This window comes from Manis javanica, chromosome 15 (genome assembly GCF_040802235.1).
Source record: "Manis javanica isolate MJ-LG chromosome 15, MJ_LKY, whole genome shotgun sequence".
Classification (NCBI taxonomy): domain Eukaryota; kingdom Metazoa; phylum Chordata; class Mammalia; order Pholidota; family Manidae; genus Manis; species Manis javanica.
The window spans coordinates 32,572,988-32,597,223 of NC_133170.1; the positions used below are offsets into that span (position 1 = coordinate 32,572,988).

The window sequence follows — 24,236 nt, forward strand, 5'->3', positions numbered from 1 at the left end:
ACGCACTCCCTCTGGTTCCCTGCACCCCTCCTCCCAAGAATGACTCCTTCAGCTCTAGGCTGATCTCATGACCTCATTCTTCCATCAAGAGCCCAGTTCCAAATCTCATAATCAAATGCACAGTAAGCATTTCTTTAAGAGATTAGGGCTTTGGTAGAAACCCATCTTAGAACCATAAGCAAGTAAGAGAATATGTACCCAAATGATTCAGGTTACCTGACTGGCAAAGGTCAGGACTTCCATGGCCCTGCAGAAGTCCCCAGGAGGTCTGGTTTGCTATAAGCTCAGTGAAGAGTGTCCACCGACTCCTGCCTTGCTCTTGCGTACTTTGACCCATCCTTCCCACTGGGGAGGAGGGGGGACGCAATGGCAAATAGGTGCCAATGGTGAGGCTGACCTCATATAAGAGCCTCAGCGACCTTCTGAAGAGCAGAAAACTAAATTTGGAAACCCACCCAAGGCTCATCAATGACACTAAAGGCTAGAATAGGACTTGCTGTATCTCAAAGCCTCAAAACTTTGTCAATTCCAAGCAGGCAGTTGTGAAGAGCAGAATCCAGCAGCCTAAAGCCATCCCAGGCCAGGCCACTCAGTGGCTCTGCAGCCCAGCTGGCCAGAGCTTTCTTACCAAGAAAGGTGTTGGTCCTCGCTCTGATCCATCACCTGAGAAACAGTAAAGTGTGAAACCGTGTCGCCTGGCTCCAGCCTGGGCAGGCCTCCCCCAGACAACGTGCCCTCCCATGCCCCAGAGGACACACACCAGTACAGATTCCCTCCAACGGGAAAAGCTAGCTGGCTGAGTCACACTGAGGTGTCTCAAGCATTCTGTATCTTCCCACAAAAAGCAGACCCTGCTCCCTGTCCTGTGACAAGCCTCCCGGGTCACTTTGGGCGTCTCAGTCAATTGGAAGCTGCCCACACCCAGGACCTGCCGAGCCAAGCCTAGAAGCTCCCCTCCCATACCTGGGGACTCGTCTGGGCCACTAAGCTGCCAGCCCTGCTTCAGGACCCCCTAGTCTCTTAACTCATTTCTGTCTCCGCGCAGGCCCAATGCCACGTGCGGTGGTTCTGAAGTGTGATTCCCTTTTTGGTGGACATCTGCTGACCCTCCCATCCCCAACCATCCCCTCCCTGTTTCTTTTTGTTTTGCAGATTCTGTTTTATTTTGATATTGTTTTTACTACCATTTTCACCATTGAAATTGCTCTGAAGGTAAAGCCCTGAGCCCCTCCCGTGGCCCTCGAGCTGGCGCCACCCCACTCTGTCTGTCGCTAACACACCGGCTCCTGTCGGCGCCGCGCTCACTCGCAGAGCCACTAACCCAGTTGTGCTTGTCTTTCAGATCCTAGGCAATGCAGACTACGTCTTCACTAGTATCTTTACGTTAGAAATTATCCTTAAGGTAATATGCAGCCTGAGCAGTGTGTCTCTTCTCTGTCTCTGCTCCGTCTGCCTGGCTCTTTCCTCTGTCCTCTCGTTCACTCTCTCGTTTCTGCTCTCAAGCCTGAAATGGGAAGAATATTTGCCCCTCACTTTGTGTGAGGTGCTTTGCTCAGGTTCAGAAGCCAGAAAACCCCTCCCACCACAGTATCTCCTCCCGGCCTGAACGAAGGACATGGCTGACTGTCCCCAGGTCTGCACCCACACCCCCACACCCCATCTCCAGGGGACTGATGGCTGGCCCCTGCTTAGAACTCTCCTCTCCTCCTCCTGCAGAGGAGAAATGCCACATGAGTTCAGGAAGCGGAAAAGCTCATGGGGTATGAAAGAGTCCCTTTGTCTACCCCCTTTGGACACCCGTGACCCTCTCAAGGCCTGTGGCAGACACCAACAGCACAGCTGGGGGCGGGCCTGTGTGACAGGAACCTCGGCCCTAATGCGTGATTTGGGGCCAGTCACCCGCGCGGCGAGGGCTTTCAGCACACCGCTGTGGATCACTCATGAGCCCTCAGTTACCTGCCGAAAAGCTGTTCCCATGCCCCTTGCCCGAAGCGCAGGGAGGGAGGATTGTCCTGGAGGGCTGTGCACAGCGGGTGAGCACCGATCCGAGAGCAGCTGGAGCTCCCAGGCCCAAGCCCAGCTGGATGGTGCCAGGCCTGGCCTCAGCTCTGCTGGCAGCCTGGGGGCTGGTAGCCCCATTTATGGATGGGATGAGGGAGAGTCTAAGTTTTATTTTATTATTTATATTAATATGTAATCAATATGTTACTTATTTTATTGTTCTTTCTAAGTCCCCCCAACATGTGTCTGAGCCTCTGAACCATGTGTCCCCAAGGCAGTTCATTCGGCCTTCGGGGTGTGAGCTCTGAGGCCTGGGAAAGTGCATTCAGCTCTTCTCTCAGAGCGAGGGGGTGGCTTCCCCTCACCCTGAGGCAGAGGGTGGCTTCTGAAGCACATGCTCCTGCTCAGCGTCTCCTTCCCAGGCGCTCACCTGGGACACCTCCTCCCAGGGAGTCCAGGCTCCCTTTCCCCCTTCCCGGGGCTGATGCCAACCGATGTCCACAGCTGAGCATGTGCCATGCCGGCTGCAGACCCTTCCTTCCCTGCTAGGACTCCCCCATCATGGCCCAGCCCTTCAGTGGCCCTTTAATGCATGGGACAGTCTGTCACAGCCACATACACTTGGCATGGGGCCATGCTGGGCACCTCCACTGTCCCAGAGAGGCTCAATTGTACAGACCCCCAGTTTCTAGCCCTGGGCTTCCCTTCTACTCATGGAGAATAGGTCTGACCAGGGAGAGTGGGCCAAGAGTTGCCTGACTGCACTGAGATGCACACAGTAAAACCCTCTTTCCATAGTTTGCTGATTTTTCCTGGATTTCAGACTCAGGAAAGCACACAAACACCCAAAATTCCTCCTGCCCAGGCCCCAGGATCTCTCTACAGAGCTTCCCTTGTGGACTTCAATGGTGCTGTTTTATTTTAAGATTGCCATGAAGTGGAAGCAAAAGCTCTCTGCAAATATTGTCATGGCAAGACCCTTCCCTCCCTTCCACACTCCCTCTTCTCTCTTTATGCTCAGAGTGCTTCTAGATATAAACGCTAACCCCCAAGACACCTCCATGCACCTCCTTCCCATGCTCCACACCCCCGCCTGAAGCCGCATGTCTTGCCATGGCATGGACGAAGTCAGCCGAGGGATGTCTAGTATCAGGAACCGCTGGAAGACCTGGGGATGTTTGGTCTTGTAAGAAAAGGCTTGTAGGACCACAACAGTTGGCCTGAGTTCTGCAAAGGAATGTCACATTGAGAGGGAAGAGGTGGAATCAGGCCTAGTGAGTAGAAGTCATGAAAGATAAGGCACATATAATAACTAGAAGAGCTGCCTGGAGAGGCAGTGCTCACCTGTGGTGGGATGGACTCAGAGAGTCAGCCCCCTGTGCCTGCTCCCACTCTCCTCAGGCTGGGAGCACCCAGGCTGGCTCTTCCTGGGCAGTGGCTTAGGCAAGCACTGGGTGGTTGGCAGTCAGCAAAGCAGGGTCAAGGAAGGACACGGCACTGAGTGTGTAAACCTGGCCTTCTCTGGTGCTCTGAATGCCACAGGTAATTTTCAAATAAATGTTCTGTTTTCCATTGTCCCCTTGCCCTTTCTCCTGTGGCTACTCTTACTCTGTCTCTGCCTGGGCTTGTGTCACACACACACATGCTCTTTCTGGAGTGCTTATCTCATTCTAGGCCCCTGATAACATGGGCCCAAGGTCACAGGACAGACGTTGGCACTGTGAACCCACTCGGCCACCTCTTCAAGGAAGGCCTCCTGGAATGCAGAGGGCTCTGCTGGAGCTCAGTGGTGTCACCATAGTAGCCAGCCAGGAGTGAGGTGGGATCAGACCCAGTACCTTTTCTGAGACTAAGTGAGGTTTCTGGGGAAGGGGCTTGGCCTTCTGCAGACACAGCGGCTCTTTGGTTAACAGAAACTATGGGAGCCGCCCAAGTCTAGTCCCCTGGATCTCGGGGAGCAGGACAGTGAGCCCCTCCAGATGGTGGGGCTTCAGGGAAATCTGCAAATGTATTTCGCTAGAGCCTCCTACATAACACACCACTTCCAGAAGCCGTTGCAGGACACAGGTGCCTGGGTCCCCTGTGACTGCCTGTGGCCAAAGAGAAATGCAAAGAATTAGGTTGCAAGAGCTATTTTTGCCCACTTCCCCTGTGTCTGCTTTCCAGTTGCTCTGTGGACAGGCTGCCCTGGGCCTGCTCTGACCCCAGAGAGATGAACCAGACCCCCGCTGACCAGGGAGCCTCTGTCTCAGGCACTGGCTCCCACTGTTCGCTTTGGCTGCCGCTTCATGGCCCACAGTCGTTCAGTCCTTACCTGGAAAGCCACTCGCCCTTATTTCAAGTCAACAGACTTGGACAGGCTCTTTGTGGAGGGTCTACAGCGGCTCCACACTGCACTCTGAGGGAGGCAGTAACAGCCACGTCTTGTCACCGTCGCCATCGTTCCTCCCTTTTTGGTTTTCCGGGTTTCATGTGGTTTTCCTGCATGTGCCTCCCAGAGACGGGGCACAGTATGCCCGCGTGGTAGATGAGGAAGGTGAACTTCCCTCATTTGGGAAGGTTCCAGAATTCACATCCAAGCTGTCTGGCTCCAAGTTCAGCTCTCTGTGGCAACAGCTAGTGCTTCTATGGAGCTTACATCTGCAATGTCCTAAGTGTTTACATGTGCAACTCAGCTGGTGCCTCAGCCCTGTAGAGGACATGTTATCATTACCCACACTTCTCAGATGGGGAAACTGAGACATAAGAAAGTTAAGTAACTTGCCCCAGGATGTATGATATCGTTGGAATTTAAACTCAGGCAGCCTAGCCCCAGCACCTGTGCCCTTAATCATGACCACATCGCACCTCTGAACACACAGCCCCAACCTTGAAGAACACGCAGTCTAGATATGACAACAGAATTGAGTTCCGAATATTTGGCACAGATCGCAAGCCCTGTTTAAGCCTGGGAGGTGGAGGGATGCTAATTGCCAGTTATTGGTAGAACTGCTCACTGGGCTTTCGAGTGGCCAACTGTCCCAGTTTGCCCAATGGTGAGGGGTCGCCCAGACCCAGGACTTCCAGCACTAAGCTGGGAGGTCCTAGGAAAACCAAACAGTTGGCCATCCTCTGGCATGCTCCACCTTGCCCCAGATGCCTAGTGTCCTAAGCTGGCCCCAGGGTAGATGGTGTTGGTGTTGGGAGTGAAGTTTGAGAAATTTGCATATAAGGGACACCTGGTTTGGGCAGGCCCCTCAGGGCTGGAGCCACGGACGCAGGATGAAGGGCAGAGCAGAATGAGACAGGGGTGACGGGCCTGATGTAAAAGGGCCAGATACAGGATCAAAGAGACTGGCATGGTCTGGTGGGTGGAAGGAGCCACTTTTACATCCTGGGCGGGGGACTCCCTGATGGGGGGTAAGAGCTACATTGCCACGTTCCCGGGATTGCGTGTGCATCCTTCTGCAGTCCGGCCTGCCACCAGTCCCCTCACTGTGCTTCAACTAGGCCCTGCCCAGTGGGGGCGGGGGCGGCTGCTGCGGGACGAAAAAGTGGCCTGGTGTCTGGAGTCTGGCCACGGCTCACACCCGGGTTTCTCTGTGCCTCCCTGCAGATGACTGCTTATGGTGCCTTCCTGCACAAGGGCTCTTTCTGCCGTAACTACTTCAACATCCTGGACCTGCTGGTGGTCAGTGTGTCCCTCATCTCCTTCGGCATCCAGTGAGTAGGGCTCCCTCAGTCCGTGGGGCCATGCAGCTAGGAATGGGTTTGAGAGAGGGCCGCTAGGACTGGAGGGCCTTCCTGCATGGCCACCAGCAAAACTGCCATGTGACAAGGGGCACAGCCTTGTGCAACACAGAGGCTTTGACTTCTTGTGACCGTGTCCTCAGTGGTGTGTCACTTGGGGGCAGGTTGATCCAGCAAGAATGCCTAAATATCTGGATCTGGCCATGACAGGCAGGGCTGGGCCCAGCTATAATCAAAGCAGTGTGTCCAGGGCCTTCTGCCCCCTCCCCCGGGGCCCATGGCTGCCCTCGGCTCCTGGGCCTGCCACAGCCATGGTCAGCCTGAGCTTCTGGGCCACCTGCCCTCCCTTTCTCTCACCTGTCTGTCCAGTAAAAGCACCTGGTGAGAGAGGAGGGGGCAGAGGGGAGGGAGAAGAATTAATATTTCTCAAGCTTGGCTGCACAGTGTGATCACCTAAGTAGCTTTTAAAAAGACATTTGCCTGGGCCCCTCCCCCCAGTTTTTATTTAATTGGTCTGAAGTACAGCCTGGGCTTTAGGAGTTTTAAAAGCTCTCCAGGTGATTCTGCCATACAGCCAAGGCTGCCAGCTTCCTCAGGCTGAAGGATCTGCCTGCTGGTTCCCCCAGTCCTGTGTGCTGCTAACATGCACCTGTGCTTTCGCTTTGAAAGCACTCATAGGGCGCACGCTTCTGCGGCCCTCACAGAAACCCAGGGCGTTGGCAGGGCCTGCTCTCACCACCCAGTAGAAGGAAAGTCTGAGGTTCAGGACACAGTCTTGCCCAGGTCACATGGATGGCAGAGAGGAGGAGTGCCCGTCCGCCCTCCCTGCAGGTATCCTCAGGGTCAGCACAGAGAGTGGAGGTGGGGGCGTCAGGAGCCAGCCCCTTTCCTGTGATGACTGACAGAATTGCCCCAGGTCTGCCTGGGAGCCCACAGGCCTCGATGCTAACCCTGACACTACCACTAAATCCATACTTCACCCTGAACCAGGAATCCCTGCTCAGCCTGTGCCCCCATCTGGCCCGTGCATGCCTTCCACTGTGACTCAGGGCAGGCTCCCTCCCTGAGATCCTGGGGGGCTGGGAATGCCCTTTGAATTCCTTACTTAGATGAGTCATGAACCAGAGAAAACAGGTTTTTCTACCATCTCCCCCTTGAGCACATCGTCCTCACCACAGAAGGAATGGAATCAGCACTGGCCAGTGTGTCTTACATTATTTAGGTGCCGTCGTCTGTCTGGGCCCTAGCATCCCAGGCATGGAACCTGTTGTATGATTCATGATTCATTCCTTCCAGTCCTGAGTGTGCTGTGAGCCAGAGCAGGCTTCACATGCGGGTGGAATGGCACACACCAAGAACCCACACCTACTGTCTCCCCCCAACACCCACCACCTCCAGCCACAAGGCTGGAAGTGCTGCCATCTGTATAGTATTTCCTTAAGTTCAGAAATGGCTTCATCAGGTATATTGATGAAAGCTACCATTTATTCAGTTCATAATACACGCCCAGCACACCGCTCGATGATTCACATAACGTTTCCTCATTAATCCCTGCAACAACCAGGAGAGGTGATAACTGTCCCCCTTTACAGATGAAGAAATGAAGGCTCAGAGAAGTCAGGAAATTAATCCCAGCAACTAGGCTGGCAGGTGGCGGGCTGAGGTCTGTCTTCCCTTTGACACTGTAAACTCCCTAAGAGCTCATTACATTGATAGTGATTCAAGGTAAGTTGCTTTTCCTATTGTTTACTCACCGACAGGGAAACCCTAGGGTCACAGGCAAGTTCCAGGTTCTCAGAGGATGGGAAATGGGAGTAGAGAAGGGTCCCCGGATGAGAAAGTCCCCAAAAGTGACTACCTGGTCTTGTCGGCCTGGGATCAGCCTGCCAGGACACCTCCTCACCACATCCTCTCCTGCTCCACCAAACCCGGGATGCTCACTGCCTGGCCTGCTTCTCTCTGCCAGGTCCAGCGCCATCAATGTCGTGAAGATCCTGCGGGTTCTGCGAGTGCTCAGGCCCCTGAGGGCCATCAACAGGGCCAAGGGACTAAAGGTGAGAACAAGCGTCAGCCAGCCTGCAGGTGGGTGGGAGCCTAGAGGTGAGGCAGGGCAGAGAGAGGAGGTGGTGGTCAGGCCTGGGTGCCCCTCCCGCACCTCCCAGCCCACTTCAAGCCCTGGTTCCACGAGGAACAGAACAGTGACGGGCAGCCATTCTAATCTGAACTTCTAAACAAAACCCTTGCAAAAAGGAGACCTCCACACAGACCCAGAGAGCCTCATGGACATGAGGTCCCTGCATTCCTACCCATGTAAAATGAGAAGCTAGCAGAGCTTCTGTCCCTGCAGTCACCAAGAGCCCAGTGGGGGTCTCTGAGTTCCACTGGCCTCCGTCGCCTGGGCCCTTGGGACGGTGCATGGCCCTGAGTCTGATTCTGCACTTGTGCAAAGGAGCTGCCAGCGCTCCTCCTGAGGGAGGCCTGGGGCTCGTGAGGGGGCTCAGGCTGCAAACATTTCCTGAAACATCACACACACACACACACACACACACACACACACACACACACATAGTTGTGCATACATGCACGCACATGCACATGTGTGCTTGCACTGCACAGGTGTGTACATGCACACACGGATGCCTGTGTACAGGTATGCATGCACCTGTGTGCACATGTGTACATGCACATGCATGCATACACACACATGCACACATGTGCACACATGCCTGCCTTCTTGTCCTGTGGCAGCACGTGGTACAGTGTGTGTTCGTCGCTATCCGGACCATTGGGAACATCGTGATTGTCACCACTCTGCTCCAGTTCATGTTCGCCTGCATTGGGGTCCAGCTCTTCAAGGTAAGCCCTGGCTTAGTTGTGTGGCCCTGCTCCCTTCTCCTCCCATCAGCATTACCAGGAAAGGGAGCTGACAGACCAGCAAAAGGAGGACAGTGGCCTGGGTCAGACAGGATAACCGTCACCTCCAACCTCCCTCCTCTCAGCTCCCGAAACAGTAGGGGGAGCGTTTGGAGGGATGCGCTGCTCCACAGGCCTTAGCCACCTCGCCCTCTTCAAGCTGCCTGCCCTTCCAGCAAGAAAGGGAGAGGGACTCAGCCTTCAAAGCCTGTGTCAGTCACCTGCACAAACCCACTGGCTCCCTGCTGTCAGCATGGGGTGTGCCCTCCCCGGCCATTTCTCTGTCCTGTTTCCTGTGAGATCTCTCACTCCGCTCCCCCGCCAGCATTGGCCTCTGCACTCTCCCGCACTGCCCCTGACGTCTGCCCTTCTCCTGTCCGAAGCTTCTTCCCTGACCTCCCCTGGCCTCCCCAAGCCCAGCTACCATCCCCCTTCCTCTCAGGCCCATCCACAGTCCTGGAATTTCATGGGCTGAGTTGCCCTTTTGTTGACTTATAGCAGAACTCACGGCCCTAAGCATCTTTATTCACTGGTGGCCTTACATATGTGAGTCATGTCTTCCCCACCTGGATTCTGCTCTCCCTACACTTCTGTCCCAAATCCCTAGCACCATGCTGGGCAGGAGAGATAATCACCAGTAATTCTCTTACTGGTTCATTGATAGCGAACGTCTCTAATCATGTTGCTCTTCTGCCTTCCAGGGAAAGCTCTACATCTGTTCAGATAGCTCCAAACAGACTGAGGCGGAATGCAAGTGAGCACAGGCTGGGGGTGGCTGGTACCGGGGTGGCTAGCCCTAGGAGGCTGGGGGCTTGGTGTGGGGTGAGGGACTGCCTGCTCTTTCTCCCACAGCATTGGAAGCTGGACCTTACCCGTGGGTAATTTGGTCCCACTAACATAGCATGTAAGACTGTCTACTTGAGGTTTACCCTCTGCAGCAACCCAAGGATGGAACTGTGGGGTTTAAGCCTAGCCAGTCACCTGTTACCTAGCCAGCCCCCCAGCAAGCCAGGGGTCACTGGTGGACCAGGTGTGAGGGGAGATGAGAGACCCCAGAATTGACATCCTCCTCCTTTCTTAGGGGCAACTACATCACATACAAGGATGGGGAGGTTGACCAACCCATCGTCCAGGCGCGCAGCTGGGAGAACAGCAAGTTTGACTTTGACAATGTTCTGGCAGCCATGATGGCCCTCTTCACTGTCTCCACATTTGAGGGGTGGCCAGAGTGAGTACACAGACCAAGGCCCGCCGGCCTGATGTCAGAGCCCAGAGCCTCGGCCCCACACATATTCCCCCAGTGTTATTAAAGTCCCATGTGCTTTCCCAGAACTCGTACTCACCTGTGGCCTCCCAGGAGCCGAGGATGTGCTCCTGGAACAATCTGTGGGCCACAGCCACTGCTGAGGCATAGCCTCTGCTTTTCCTAGATGTCAACATTTCAGAAATTCCAACAAAAGTGATCTTCTTTTAGCTCCCCTTTCCAACCTTAGAGTGAGCCACACTGACAAGGGTCTTTGTTGTCACCCTCATGGCATTTGGGAGTGGGGTGTGGGGATAGTTTCTCAGCTGTGGACCCCTGGACCACCACAAGATTCAAGACGGCCACTCCCAGCGTGCACTCAGTGTGGGCTAAGATGGTGGAGATGTCTGTTTTACTAGACCGCCCTGGGCTCCCGAGAGATGTCTTTGTCTATACTTACAGTGATGTAAGACAGGGATGGAAACCTGGGCCCAGACCCCCCTGTAGAGGCAGTTCTTCCATGCCTAGGCCAGCCAGTCGGCCTCTATACTAGACCACCTCTGCCAGGCGACTTGCCCATCAGGTGCTCCAAATACACCTGTTTGCCCTACACACACCCCCAAATTACATACCCAGATAAATTAAAATCTAAAAGTTAGGAAATTCTAAATATTTATAGGTCAGTGATAGCATGTGATCTTAGATGAGAGTCACCATTATTATAGCAAAACACGGATGATACCTAGAAAATGACCAAGGGCTGTGCAGAGAACAAAGGAGAAGAGTCGTCCCTGTCTGTGAAGAGAGACAAGCTTGGTGGCAACACAGCCCGGGCCCCAGGCACACGTAACTACCTACGTGTAAGTCCAGGCCATTATTGATCTGAATAAGCGTGGGTCATTTTTTATAGAGTATCACTACCTGAATGGGTATCTGCTTTCAAATGGATTTAATTTAAGTTCTCTGTAACATCCTCCAAGTGCATGACAGTTTGCAAAGCTGTTTCAATATTTGCCATTTCCAGTATTTAAAGTCAATGTCCATGCCTCATGTTACATTAAAATCGTTCTTGACAGTTTCAAACACCTTCATATAGGTTATGTCAACTGCCCTAGCCAGGTGGGAAAGTCAAGAATTATTGTCTCCATTTACAGATGAAGAATCTGAGGTTCAAAGAGGTTAAGGGATTTGGCCAAGACCACATGGCCAGTAGGTGGCAGAGCTGGGACTTGAACCCAGACCTTCTGACTCCCAGCCTAGAGCTGTTTCCAGCACACCTGCTCCCAGGGGTCACTAGCTGTGGCTCAGCCCCACTTCTGCAGAGGCAGCCCTGCTTCTCCAGCTCCCTCCGTGGGGTGTCTTCCCCTCCAGGCTGCTGTACCGCTCCATTGACTCCCACACAGAGGACAAGGGCCCCATCTACAACCACCGTGTGGAGATCTCCATCTTCTTCATCATCTACATCATCATCATCGCCTTCTTCATGATGAACATCTTCGTGGGCTTCGTCATCGTCACCTTCCAAGAGCAGGGCGAGCAGGAGTACAAGAACTGCGAGCTGGACAAGAACCAGGTAGCTCCCCCGGAAGGAGAGGAGCAGGCACAGAGGGGAAGGCAGGGTGGTGTGTGCAGCGAAAGCAGTGGTAGCCTGGGGCTCCCCAGAGGAGAGGCTCCGGTCAGGAGAGAGACCCCCGGAGGTCCTGAGGTCGCCGGCCTGCCCCTCACCAAACAGCCCCTCAGGCCTCAGGTCCGAGCTGCGCAAAAGTGGTGCATGCCCTGCCTGGACCTGGCTTTAGAAAGCCCCCACCACCACCACCAACTAGCAAAAGGCAAAGAAACTGGAGCAGTGAGGGAGTGAAGAGGGGAAGAGAATGGCTTTGGGAAAACACCATCAAATGGTTTCTTAAATAAACACAGAGGCCTGTGAGTGAAGCAAGGGAAGAAGGTGACAGATGCAGGAGTCTAGGGCCCATATGTCATGCATTCTGCCTGTCGGCCTAGGACAAGGTGCCAGCAAGTCCATGAGTGAAGCTGCTAGGGGGCTGCAGCGGGGAGGCAGTGGGGTCAGCTCCCTGGTGGGAAGAGTCCATGGGGGAGAGAGCCCATCTGAGCGGCCTAAGGCCTGCCCATGGCACAAAGCCTAGTGCGAATCTACCCCAGGTAGGCCAGCCAACCCCCGGGGCTGGACGTCAGCATCTCGGCTCTAGGCACATCCTCCTGGCTGCTGTGTGGACTTAGGATTGGAAGTGAGAGAGGAAAGAAGGCCAGCCAGGGACTGCAGATATGAGGTGATTAGACCCTCATCTACTGTCAGGAGAATGATAGCAGAGACGGAGAGAACAGTATGGGGCAGACTGGGTCAGGCCGATGGGCTGGAGTGCCCCTGTGCCTGGCTTGGGAGTCTGGGCACACAGTGCAGAGAAATGCCCTGGATCTGTGCCGGAGTCCCAAGAACCCAGTCAGCCCGAGAGCTCACCCCAACCCATGAACTACGTTGTCCCATCCTGTGGATACTGGTAGGTAAGGAAGATTGATTTAGGCCAGGAAAGACAAACTGGGGGAGACATGCCCCAAGGGGTCTGCAGCGCAGGAAGGGACTAGTGTGGAAGCCACGAGCAGTCAGGGACCACGTATTTACCAGATGAGTGTCTGAAGGACACCAGGAACCCTGAGCTGAAAAAGAGGAGACACGAAGCCCTCGACTGGATCGTGATAAGGAGCTTGAGGAGAGGAGATTCTCTCCCGATTGAGGGAGCACTAGAAAATCAAAAAAAAATGTGCAGATACACCTGAAACTTGAAATGAGCTAGAACAGATCATTTCTCTGACTCCAGGGAACCTCTCCTCTGGGGTGTAGAGTTTCATCTGCACCCCACCTCCCTCCACCATTCCCCCGAACATCCTCCAAGCTGCTGACCCGGCTCTCTCCCCTCCCCACCCTGCCTCTCCCAGCGACAGTGTGTGGAATATGCCCTCAAGGCCCGGCCTCTGCGGAGATACATCCCCAAGAACCAGCACCAGTACAAAGTGTGGTATGTGGTCAACTCCACCTACTTTGAGTACCTGATGTTTGTCCTCATCCTTCTCAACACCATCTGCTTAGCCATGCAGGTCAGTCCCAGGGGCCCTGGTCCCCACCTGGGGGAGAAGGCTGTGGGTGGGTGGGAAGTGGGAACTGGCTGCACGATTGGTTCGGTGTGTCACCTTCATGTTGGCCAAGGAAGGCACAGCGGAACTGTCCTCTTCTCCCAGCTAGAGAAGACCAGCGTCCCTTCTCAAGAATGACCTCCTCTCTGGGACCTCATCAAAGCACCCATAGGCCCCTGGGTTGATAAAATGGAGACAGTGAAGGAAATGGAGAGCAGATGTGAAGGCCAGCTGTTCAGTAGTGTCAGTAAGGCACTCGGTGTGGAGGCCGGCCCTGCGCCTGCCTGCCTTCAGGGAGATCAGCTCGCACTAGATTCTCTTGATTTCAACAGTCCCCACAAAGTTGTCATCACCAATCACAGCAGGAACACAACCCTGGTGCCCCGTGTCTTCAGGGATGGCAGAGCAGGGAGGCACTCGTAGGAACGCCTGTGGAGAGGCGGACGGCCCACGGGGCCCCTCCGGGAAGGCCTCAAAAGAAGGGTGGTGGGAGCCAGGCGGTCGCTGCCTAGTTTTCACTGCCCTGCCTCCCCCGCCCGCAGCACTATGGCCAGAGCTGCCTGTTCAAAATCGCCATGAACATCCTCAACATGCTCTTCACTGGTCTCTTCACTGTGGAGATGGTCCTGAAGCTCATTGCCTTCAAACCCAAGGTAGGCCCCCAAAAACAGGCATCTGGTACGCAGACGCCAGAGGGTAGGGTGGGGGGTGCTGGGACTGTGAAGAAGCATGAGGGACAGGAATCACCGGTGAAGGACCACAGCTTCTCTGACAATAAATGCGCCAGCTCCTAAGCCTGCCAAGAGTTGAACCTGGCCAGTTCCTTGAAATGGAATCTGAGTTCATGGCCTAGATGGTGGCTAGGCCACACAAGGCACACACTCCTCCTGAGCTGAGTCTCCCCTTCTGTGGGGGCAGGTGGTGGTCCTCCCATCTCCCACCCTGTCTCTGTCCACAGACTGGTGAACCAAACCTCTCCAGGCCCAGCCCCCAGACCCACTCGGCCTCTGTCCTGCTCTAGTCCCATATCACTGGCTCCTCAGCCCAGCTTCATGGGAAAAGCCCAGCCAGGCTGTGTGTGCTCAGGGCTCGGGGTTCAGCTTAAGGGGCCTCTGCTCCTCACCACAGAGGCTGCTCATCTTGCTTATCACTGCTCCCATGCACTGCCCAGTACAGGAAGGGCAGGTACCTGCAAAAGTCTGTGCTTTGCTACTTGAAAGCAACTTCTAGAAAAATAGGTTTGGAGAAAAGATCAGAACCAATTGCTGAATGAGTCAGGGTAGGGAATATTGGGCTACCTGTCACCTTGGGTCACCTGTGCCCTCCCTGGCCAGCTCCACCCCCACTCTCCTGGATAATGGAGGAGCAAACTGCTTTGGGCAACACCATCCATCTTCTGCCCCTGAAGACAGGTCAGAATCACCAGCATCCACTGCGCTAGGGCTCACAACAAGGGCAGCTCCTTCTGAGGGCGGGAGTAACAGCAGTGTAGGGGCCCCCCTGGCTATGGCAATGGCTTTTGGAGGGCAATGAGAAGGAGAGAGCTGGTTCTAAGAGAACTGTACAGTCGCAGCCTGGAGAACACCCTCCAGCTTTCCGAACCCCCTCTCCTTGTCCCTTACTAGCTCTTCCAGATGCAACACAGAGCAACAGGAGACAAAAAGGAAGAGTCCTGGGCCATATATCCCATTTTTATTCAAAATTTCACATGTACTGGATAAATTGGGGTGGGGTGCCTGGTCTGTGTTCCCATGCTCACAGGCCAAATAGTCATAATCTTCTTTGAGTCAATATTTAACTGACATTTCTCAGTGGCCTCCACTTCACTGATGTAATCCTCAAACACCCCTGTAAGACAGATATTAACATCCTCATCTTAGGGAAGAGGGAAGTGAAGCTCAGAGCAATTAAATGTAACATTAATTACAGCATGACTAAGTGGCAGACCTGGGAACAGACTCCAGTGTCTCTGACTTTACAGTCAGTGTAATGTCCCCCACCCCAAGCCATCACCATCCTTCCACGTCATGCATTCTGCTGGGTACTTTTCATAAAAAGGAAAGAAGCCTTTGAGGGACTTCAAAGATGAGACAAACAACGTTCTTACGAGGCTGACTCCTCCCTCACTCAGAGAACACCTAGGACCCTAGGCATCATGGCTGCTGTTCAGAGAAGGAGACTCCCGATGAACGTAACTAGGTGATAACAGTGGGGTTTTCCTACCTCCTCCAGGGCAGCAAATATGCTTTTTCACTTTCTCAGCCAAGCCCAGTCCCATCTGGGGGCATAAATTTTGCCCTGATATAGAGCAGATAATTGAATGGTCCCTGGACACCTTCTGTAGGGCCCACCTGTGGCCCCATCCCAAGCTGTGTGGCCCAGGGGTGCTGGCAGCTTCATATCCCACAACAACATGGCTGGTGGGGCCGGGGATGCAAGGTTAGTTCGGGGAGCTTCAGTCTCAGATGATGACAGCCTCTAGTGGGGAACCTGGCATCATTTTCACCTAGTTTCATGAAACATATGGTTTAAATATTTCAAAGGCTTGAGTCATTCTACAGTTGACTCAGATGTTTCTGCTGATGTCTGGTGCGGTCTGCAGAGTTCTGCCGTGGGCTCCCTGAATCACGCCTCACGTGCTCAGGAGACATGTTGGGCAAATCTGCCCTAAGAAGTGAATGAAATGGATACCTGCAGGCCCTCAGCCTGAAAGATGCTCTGCCTAAATCCTGCAGATGAAGAAACAAGCCAGTTTCCTAGGAAGCAGCCGGTTGTGGTGGTCTACACTATAAAGTACCTCCTCATTCCTCAACCCCTAGTTTTTTATTGTCAGAAGATGGGGTATCAGAAGAGAAACTTTCCCCCAGAAAAAAAGAGAGCCATCCTAGGGCTCTTTGCATCTCACACAGGCCAGGGTGGGTCCCTGGTGTAAAGAGAAAGGCAACTGGGTCTTTTCTGTGAAAATCTCTAAAGGACTCTGGCAACAGAGGGTCAGGGTCACTGGGCCTGGCTGGCCAAGGAAGGTCAACCACTCAGGAGGGGCACTGAGGAGAGCAGGACCCCCGAGGTCCTCATCACACTGTGCTCCTCACCAAGGACTAGACACCGGGAAAAGTGTCCCCAGCGGTTTCAAGCAGAAAACCAAACCAGAAACTACTTGAAACTCTGGTAGAAATCCCTAGCTGGATCTGGCCCAAGAATGAATGGCTTCTAACAGTGGCCTTTCACATCTCATGGTCAGCTGGGATGCCGTTCTGCACCTTTTACTTCATGGGCGTGATGGTCTGTGATATGCGCTCGCCCTTGTTGGCCGGAGCCTTGCAAGCTCAGGCAGGCAGCGAGGATGGGGAGACCAGCGCTCCTCATGGCCGGGGAGCCACTGGCTGGGTTCCCGCCGCTTGGCTCCTCGTGCCCACCCTGGTCGTGTCTGTGACTGGCCCGCGGGACAGCAGCCAGCCGGCCACTGTACAGCCATGCCTCGTTCCCTCACTGCATGGTGACCAAGGTTCCTGAGGCCTTTATTCCTATCTGTTCTCCTCACCCCTCGGTGGAAAATGAATTTACTCAAGGAAATCCCTGCCTCAAATCCAACTGCCACACTCATTAAATTCACACTCTGTTCTGAACACACACAAAAAAAGCTGTGGGTGAATATAAACCAGTTTGGGGCAGTTTAGCCCCCCACCAAACCTCGGGGATCTGCGGGAGTGTCTGAAAAGACTGGGATGATAGCCATGCTAATCTGAACACCTGATGCCAAGCTGGAGGGATGCTGCCTTGGAGGTGACTGGGTGTCCCTGGGTCCTATAGGATTGGGCAGGACCAGCTGGTCAACAGGAAAAAGCTTTGGTTAGAATGGTCTGAAGGTAACTAAGTAGCCGGGTTGTCCTTCTACCATGAACTGAGATTTTATCAGCAAAGACAGAAACAAATTTGTAAGGTACACTTTAGATAAGCACTGAAAAATGTAATATCAAATGCCGAGGGATATATCTAACAAAAAAAATGTCTAAGATATCTGCAGAGAAAACTAATAACATTTCATAGAGAGGAATTCAAGAAAACTTAGTAAGTGGAGAGATCTTTCATGGTCATGAATTGGAAAACTCACTGTTATGATGTCATTTCTCTTCAAACCAATCCACAGTTTCAGTATGATTCCAATTAAAGCTCCAGATTGAACTTTACCCGTGGTGAGAATGGCAGGAGGAAAGAGAGCCTCCCAGAAAACCTTTATGGCCAAGAGAATGACCCTGGGTGGCCCCACGGCTTCAGCCCACTGAGGGCAGCTCTGACGCCGGCCAGGAGGAGAGCCAGGACCCCAGGCCCGAGGCAGCACCAGTCACAGGCCCTGCCAGCCACAGGTTCCTGTACCAGGGTGCCTGGGACTTGCTGTGGATTGTGGCTCAGCAGGAGCCATGGGGGTGGGAGGGGGGTGCTCAGGCCTCTCCTCTCAGTAGAAGTCAGTCTGCCCAGGAAGGTGGGAGTTCCCCCCAGGGGAAGGCCCCTGACTTCTCTCCTCCCCATGGGCTTCCCCGTGGGTCACGAAGGGGGGACTGCTGTTTCTGAGGCTCGCCCCTCTCTGCTTAGCTGCTGCCCATTCAGGGAGCAACCAGCCCTCGCTGCCTCTATGAACCTCCCCAAAGGGAGCATGTGGAGGAGCGTGGCCCCTGGCAGAAATCTGTGATCAAAGCCGCAGCCTCCCACTCAGCTCTCGTTGCCTGAGAGTAGCCCCAAGAGGCAGTGGAACCAGAGTGAGAACCCTTACTGGCCCTCCTGGTAACCCAGCCCTCTTGAATCAGAGCCCGGAGCCCTGGGCTCACTTTCCCGTCTCAGGACACATTGGGGCCCAGAGTCGCTCAAAGCCGAGGGATGGAGGGAGAACTCTGCCCCAGCGCTAGCTTCCTATGTCCGGCAAGCCCTTGAGATGTAACTGGAACAGCAGAGGAACTGACTTCAAAATCTGCTTGGTGGGCCCCCACACCTGCATGGCGGCAGCTGTGCTAGAAGCACAGCGTGGGACCCTGTTTCTTTCCCGGGACAGCCGCTGCTGCTGTGCTCTGTTTCTTCAGCCCGGCCACCCTGACCTCATGAAGCCTGAGGCCCACCTGTCCTCCCCACTCTGTCCAGCTGGTAGGGCTCTACAGGAAGTCCACTCACAGTGGTGGCTGCCCCCTGACAGGCAGCAGGCCATTCCCTGGCGTGGATCTCCTGTCTTCGCCAACCCCACCCCTTCCCTGCACTGGTCCTCAGGAGGCCAGAGGCATGGGCAGCGTGGCCTGGGATCACTCTGGCAGCTATCTGCAGAACGAAAGGCATGACCTTGGCCAAGCCCTGAGGCCTTGAGACACTCTTCTTCCCAGGCCCTGGGACCTACATCTAGGTGTGCTGATCAGCATTTTAGTGTCTCAGGACACTGAGCCCTGAGAGCCCTGAGTCCCTGCCTGGCTCTTACCAGGCCCGTCCTCAGGAGCAGACCCTCGTCCCTGTGCAGAACCTCATCCTGCACATCCCAGCTGCTGGCTGGAGATTTGCTGCCTGGTAGCTTCTGTGCCACCTCCAAAGCAGACGTCAGCCTTGAAGCCATGAAGGCCTTGCACCAGGACAACATCTAAACTGGGCTGTGGCCCTGGCCCCCAAACAGAGGTTCTTGCCAACATTCTCATAGTGTCAGCTAACAGTGGGGCAATAATTTAGCTGCCACCATATTTTCTCTGCTTTGGGGCCTTTCTTGAAGCCCCTGTTATCTTTCAGGAAGGAGGCCACGAGGCCATGAAGGCCTTGGCTGCTCTGAGGGCAGAGGGGCAGAGAAAGGGCGAGGCCAGGGCCGCTGAATTGCCCACTCCTCCTGTCCTCACCTGTGCTCTGAGGCGCCCGTCGATAGCCCTGAGCGCTTCCCTCAGCTGGGAGCCAGGGCTGGGTTGGGCCTAGGAGGGAGCTGGTGAAGGAGCCCCCACCGGGGTCAGGGCTGCTCAGGGCCGCAGGGGACAGCCGCTCTTCCCCTGGGGCCTCACCCACTGCCCAGCACTGCGCCTGCCTGAGGCTGTGTCACAGAACCAAGGCCCGTCCTTACACCCTGGCAGTCAGACTGTGTGAGACACAGCATGAACCATGTGCTAATGCCTAGAACTGTCCCTCGAATTTCCAGTGGCTAATGCAACCATTAATGGGCTTGACAAGATTTGAGCTCCATTCTCCACCATTACCCCTCTTTCTCTGTCTCCAGGCCTTATCATTTGCCATACTGTTTATTTGAAGAACTCTTTGCCTAAATGTTGTTGGGCCAGTGTTTTACTGCAAACCAGAGTTCAAGAACAACTCAGCAAATATGTGAACCCAACATACCAGGCAGTGTGCTTGGCATGAGGGGCACAGTGGGGGCTGTGAACAGGCTGCACAGCCGCCTTCTGAAGGGCAGAACTCCCTGGCTTTGGCCCAGTTTGGGTCTTGCAAGGCTCCTAGTTCATCATCTGATTTGTCCCTGGAAAACTTGCTGTTCAGCCTAATGCTCTTATTCCTGCTTAGAAAGAAAGAATGACTAAACACAGTAGCCCACTTTGTATTGATTCCTATACCTTAAATTATGTAACATTCAGGAGCAAGGAGAGAAGGAGGTAATACATAGTAAGTGTCTATGAAAAATCAGCCATTATACTAGATATTTCCCATTCATGATCTCAGCCAGCCTGTGGGACAGGATTATGGTCTCTAGGAAACTGAAGGTCAGAGAAAAGCTAGTTATGTTCCAAGATCACAGACCTAGTTCTCTGTTTTGGGGGGAATTTTAATGGCAGGTTTAGGAGATTCACAAGCCAAGCTCTCTCCAGTACACCCACAACGAAACAGATGTGCACAAGCTGAGATGTTGCTGTGCTCTTAGTAGATACTCTGCAAATGCCCGTTTTCTTCCTTATAAGCAAGTCAGAGACAAAATGAAAGCAAGCAATTCTCAAGTAACAACTCTGGAAAATAATAGTCATTCCATTCCTGCTCTTCCCCCTCGTCTGAGGCCCCTTATCTTCCCCTACCCCTCATTTCCCCATTAGTCTTTGGCCCTTGGGCTTTCTCTGGATTCATCTGGACTTTCTGGATTTCCTTTCCAAGTCTGAAGTGACCAGTGCTTGCAGGAGAGTAAAGAAGTCCTGATAGACGTGCTCAGGAAAGTGCGACAGTAGCCTGATGTACACTGATGTTTGTGTGCACACACACACACGCACACATTTGCAGTGGTAAGACTTGCAAGTTGTGGAGACAAAAATTAGATTGCTGAATTCCTTGAAGGCAGGAGCTGTTACATGTGCATTTTTGTGTCCCCTGAGAGGCATCCAGTGAAAGTTGAGTGCATGCATGGGTAGGTGAAAATTATCAATCTGGTGAACAAGGAGAAGCGAGTCAGAATATTCACGTCAGAGAACACCATTAAGATCACAGATCTTTCACCAGTTCAGAAGTCTCCATACATGCCTGCTCCCTCCAGGACATGCCCTATCTCTCAAGGTAGCTCTGCTGGGAATCCTTCTTCAGGCTGACTTGAAATATGCCCCAATGCAATTCCACTATCACAACTACTGTTCCCACCCTTCCTTTCGACCCACAGTTGTGGAGCATCTGCTCAGTCACAATGCTGCTGATGTGGCACACAGGGTAGTGGACGAGGCACGAACAGAGGTTACAGAGCAGCGCCAGGGCTATGTGTGAGACAGGCCACCGCAGGGACAGCATGGGGAAGAGGCGCCTGTTTGAGATAAGGGGGCCAGAAGGTGCTAGTGAGCCTGAGGCTTGGAGGATGAAGAGGAATCTGAAGAGCCTTTCAGTGGAGAGAAGAGTAAAGGCACCAAGGCAGGGAAAGCCCAGCTGTGCAGAGACCTGACAGCAGGGCACAGGGACTGGCAGGCCCCAGAGCCATGGGGTGTGCATTATTCTGCCCTCAGAAACCACAGGAGCAAGGGCCGTGGGTGGGGAAATGTACCATCTGGTTTATGCTTTTGAACCAGCAGGCTGACTGCTTAGTGAAGAATGAACTGGTGTGGGGTAGGATGGGGAGCAGCTAGGAGCCTGTTCCTGGAATCACTGGAGATGGAGAGAGGTGGGCCGTGGTGGCTCATGACAAGAGGATGTCGGGGCAGGCAGATTGAGGCAGGCACTGGATAGTTGTTGATCAGGATCATCTCACCTGTGTTATATCCCGCCAGAGGCTAACACTGTAGTACCTTGTACTTCTCAGGCACCTGAATGGGAGCAAACAGACTGAACTCCAGGGACAGCATCCCCCAGGGAAGCTGAGGAACCCTGTTTCCAGCCTCACAAAACAATTTCAGCCTCTGGATTACAGCTCTAACATCCGCTGGGGAAGCTCCCGTCAATCCTCCACCCACCCTGTGCCCCAGTAACCCCCAAGCGCAAGCAGGAGAGGAAAGCAGAGGTGGACTCTCTGGAGCCACCCTAACACCTACAGGCCGCCATGGGGTGGCGCTCAGCAGGTGCTAACATGGCATCCGGCTTAGGGAGCCTCTACCTTACCTGTAAGTAGCCAGGTTCTTCAGTACAGGACTCAGAGCCCGTGATAGGCGAGGCACTGAGATGCCCAGGTCAGGGCTTGGAGTAAAAGCTGTGAGAGGACTGGATCCTTGCTGTTTGGTTGGGTAAGGCCAGTGACATCTCACAGAGCTAATGTTCACAGAATACAGCTTCGGGAAGCTGCAGGGGCACCACTGTGACTCAAGGAGACAAAACTGCCATTTTGGATTGGGGTCAGGGGGTCAAGATGCTACCGGTCCCACAATGTGCCGAAGAAGTGTCCTATGTGTCCTGTAAAAGCCTGTGGGGGTGTTTATCCGAGGAACATGAAGGGTAGTCTTCAGTGGAACCTGAGACTGTCAGCTGCAGGGCCTGGTCAATGGCCAAGTGTCAGCGCAGAGAAAACCACCATGAGAAATACAAACGTCTCTTGGATTAGATGACTTTCTATCTCCTCACCAACCTGAAAATTCAACTTTAAAAACCCCAGGAGCAAGCAGAATATTTCCCTTGTGAAAATGGTATGGAAACTTAGACATTCTTTTAGGCTAGTGGTCTTCAATCCTTTTAGAACCAAACATCCATTTTGTAACAAATACTTTGTAATATCTCCTTAATCTCCCTTAAATGAAATTCAGGGGAAAACTTAAATCTTTATGTATAGAAAATTCATATCTATACACATAATGTGAAAAATAGATAGACATACAATTCCTAAATTATAATATAGTGGGAAAAGTCTGGGTTTAGTAGAAGAATTCATTCGGCTCAAAAAGTAGAGGTTAATGAAAAAGCAGTGGTGTGAGACCTCAGCATAAAAGCTAAGTCCTGACTGGTGGGTCTGACTTGCACGTGGCATGCTGCGTGCATTTCTATCGGGTCACACAGGGGCCGCCACAGCTGGTCCCTGGGCAGAACTGCCCCTTGCAGAGCAGGGCACGGCACATCCTCAGCCCCACCCACTCAGTCCTCAATGCCAGTTTGCCTCCATCACAGTGGTGTCCTGCAGATTCCAAACATCCCTCGAGGGCAGTGCCCCTGACATGGGAACCCTGCAGCAGGCTAAGGTGGGACCGCGGGAGACCTCACTCAGTTCTGCTGGAAGCCTATCTACCCCATCTCTTAAGAAACCATAGCATCTCCTGCCATGCATGGAAGCCCTGGACTCAGGAGCTCGCCGCATATGTATGTCACACTCAGAGGGGTGGGAGGGGAAGAAAAGAGAGGGAGGCAGCAAGGAGCAGCAGGAGCAGCTTGCTGCCCAGCCTGCTTCAGTGCTGAGTCACATGACCCCCACCTGCTGCCTAGCAGCCTGATTGGTGAGTTGGCATTACTCTGATTATTGTTTATTTGTGGAATGTCCACAGGGTACCTGGTGCCCAGCACACAGGCAGATAGGCACAAATGGGCTTTGTCTGGGAGGGGCTTCCCTCCCTGGCTTTTGTACCCAGAGATTTGCATAGTGTTGCAACATTGTGACAGGTTTCTTTCCTGCCTGGAGCTTGAGAGCTTGAAAGTCACTATGAATGATAAAAAATAATTATATGACTTGCATAAAGCCTTTGTATGGGAAGGGTGGTATTAGCTATTACATTTAATTATTTAATGTGGAAAATTGGTCCCGCTGGGTAAGGAAGCCTGGTGGGAAAGTACCCTGTGGCTCCCAGCCCCAGCCCTGCCACCAGGAAGGAAGCTGGAACATGCAGTCCGGGAGGGGGAAGAGAGCCCAAACCCACAGGCCCACCGGACATCCAGCTGGGCCAGGGCTCCTGCATGGCGCGGGGCAGGGAGGCAGCACAGGCCACAGCCAGCAAGGCCAGAGAGGCTCCCCCCACTGACAGTCGAGGCAGCAGGGGGAATGGCCTGAGGCAGCAGGCACACAGCACTTCGGGAATGAACTCAAGGAATCCCACCAGACCCCTGAGGGTGTGCCCCGCAGTCACGCCCATCTGACAGCGAAGGGAGCAGAGACTGGGGTACCCTGCCTGCCTGACAAAGCTCAGCCCTGGGAGCTAGGGCCGTCGCCCATTTGGTTCATGCTTTAATCATATTCTTTGGGTGCAGGTTGGCCCTAATGATGGCAATCCCACTTCCCTGGGGTGAGCCCTGCAGAGCCAGATCTGCGGCAACCCTTGCTGGCTTCCATGCCCTTCCTGACCCAGTGGGCTGACCCCTCCTGAGTGAAGGGGCAGGGATGGCAGGTCCAGCTCCTTCCCAAAGCCAAGGGAGCAGGACTGCTCCTCCTTGGACGCTGCCTGGCCTCTGCACTCCCTTCTGCTTCATAGTGCGAGGGTTCATCTGAACTTAAAGCTGCCTGCATACACTGCAGTGCACGTGCCCAAGCATGCCTTCCTCCAGCGGTCCAGACGTTCAGCAGCCACATCTGGAAGGCCTGGAGGATGTGCAGGAATCAGCTCGTCTCCAGCACTAGTGGCATGGAGCAGCTGTGGGGATCCTGCAGCCCACCAGGTGCGCCCTGAGGCAGAGAGCCTCCCGAGGTCCCCAAAGGCACTTAGCCTGTGAGCCCAGTTTCATCTGCTCCAGGCATCCGGTAAGAGCCCATTAGGTGTTGTTGAGATAAATAAGTGAATGTGGGCTTTTGAAACTTCTCTGGGGAGGAAAAACTCGAATCTAAAGAGAACTCGGAGCAGAAGGTGCCCCACTCAACATGAGTTCCTCCAACAGT

General features: G+C 53.7%; 1 protein-coding gene across 27 annotated transcripts in view; it reads left to right on the forward strand.

The window, feature by feature from the left end:
* Nucleotides 1–24,236, forward strand: part of CACNA1C (calcium voltage-gated channel subunit alpha1 C) — a 654,724-nt gene that overhangs the window by 558,630 nt on the left and 71,858 nt on the right. For 15 of the 27 annotated variants that reach the window (XM_037014885.2, XM_037014891.2, XM_037014884.2 and 12 more), the window contains exons 21-29: nt 1,153–1,212; nt 5,597–5,703; nt 7,697–7,784; nt 8,479–8,586; nt 9,345–9,397; nt 9,725–9,871; nt 11,258–11,459; nt 12,839–12,997; nt 13,576–13,686. In XM_037014885.2, coding sequence (XP_036870780.1) covers nt 1,153–1,212; nt 5,597–5,703; nt 7,697–7,784; nt 8,479–8,586; nt 9,345–9,397; nt 9,725–9,871; nt 11,258–11,459; nt 12,839–12,997; nt 13,576–13,686 — 1,035 coding nt within the window. Of the gene's footprint in view, nt 1–1,152; nt 1,213–1,342; nt 1,403–5,596; nt 5,704–7,696; nt 7,785–8,478; nt 8,587–9,344; nt 9,398–9,724; nt 9,872–11,257; nt 11,460–12,838; nt 12,998–13,575; nt 13,687–24,236 lie in introns of all 27 variants that reach the window. The other 12 variants (XM_037014892.2, XM_037014890.2, XM_037014897.2 and 9 more) reach the window with 3 other exon arrangements.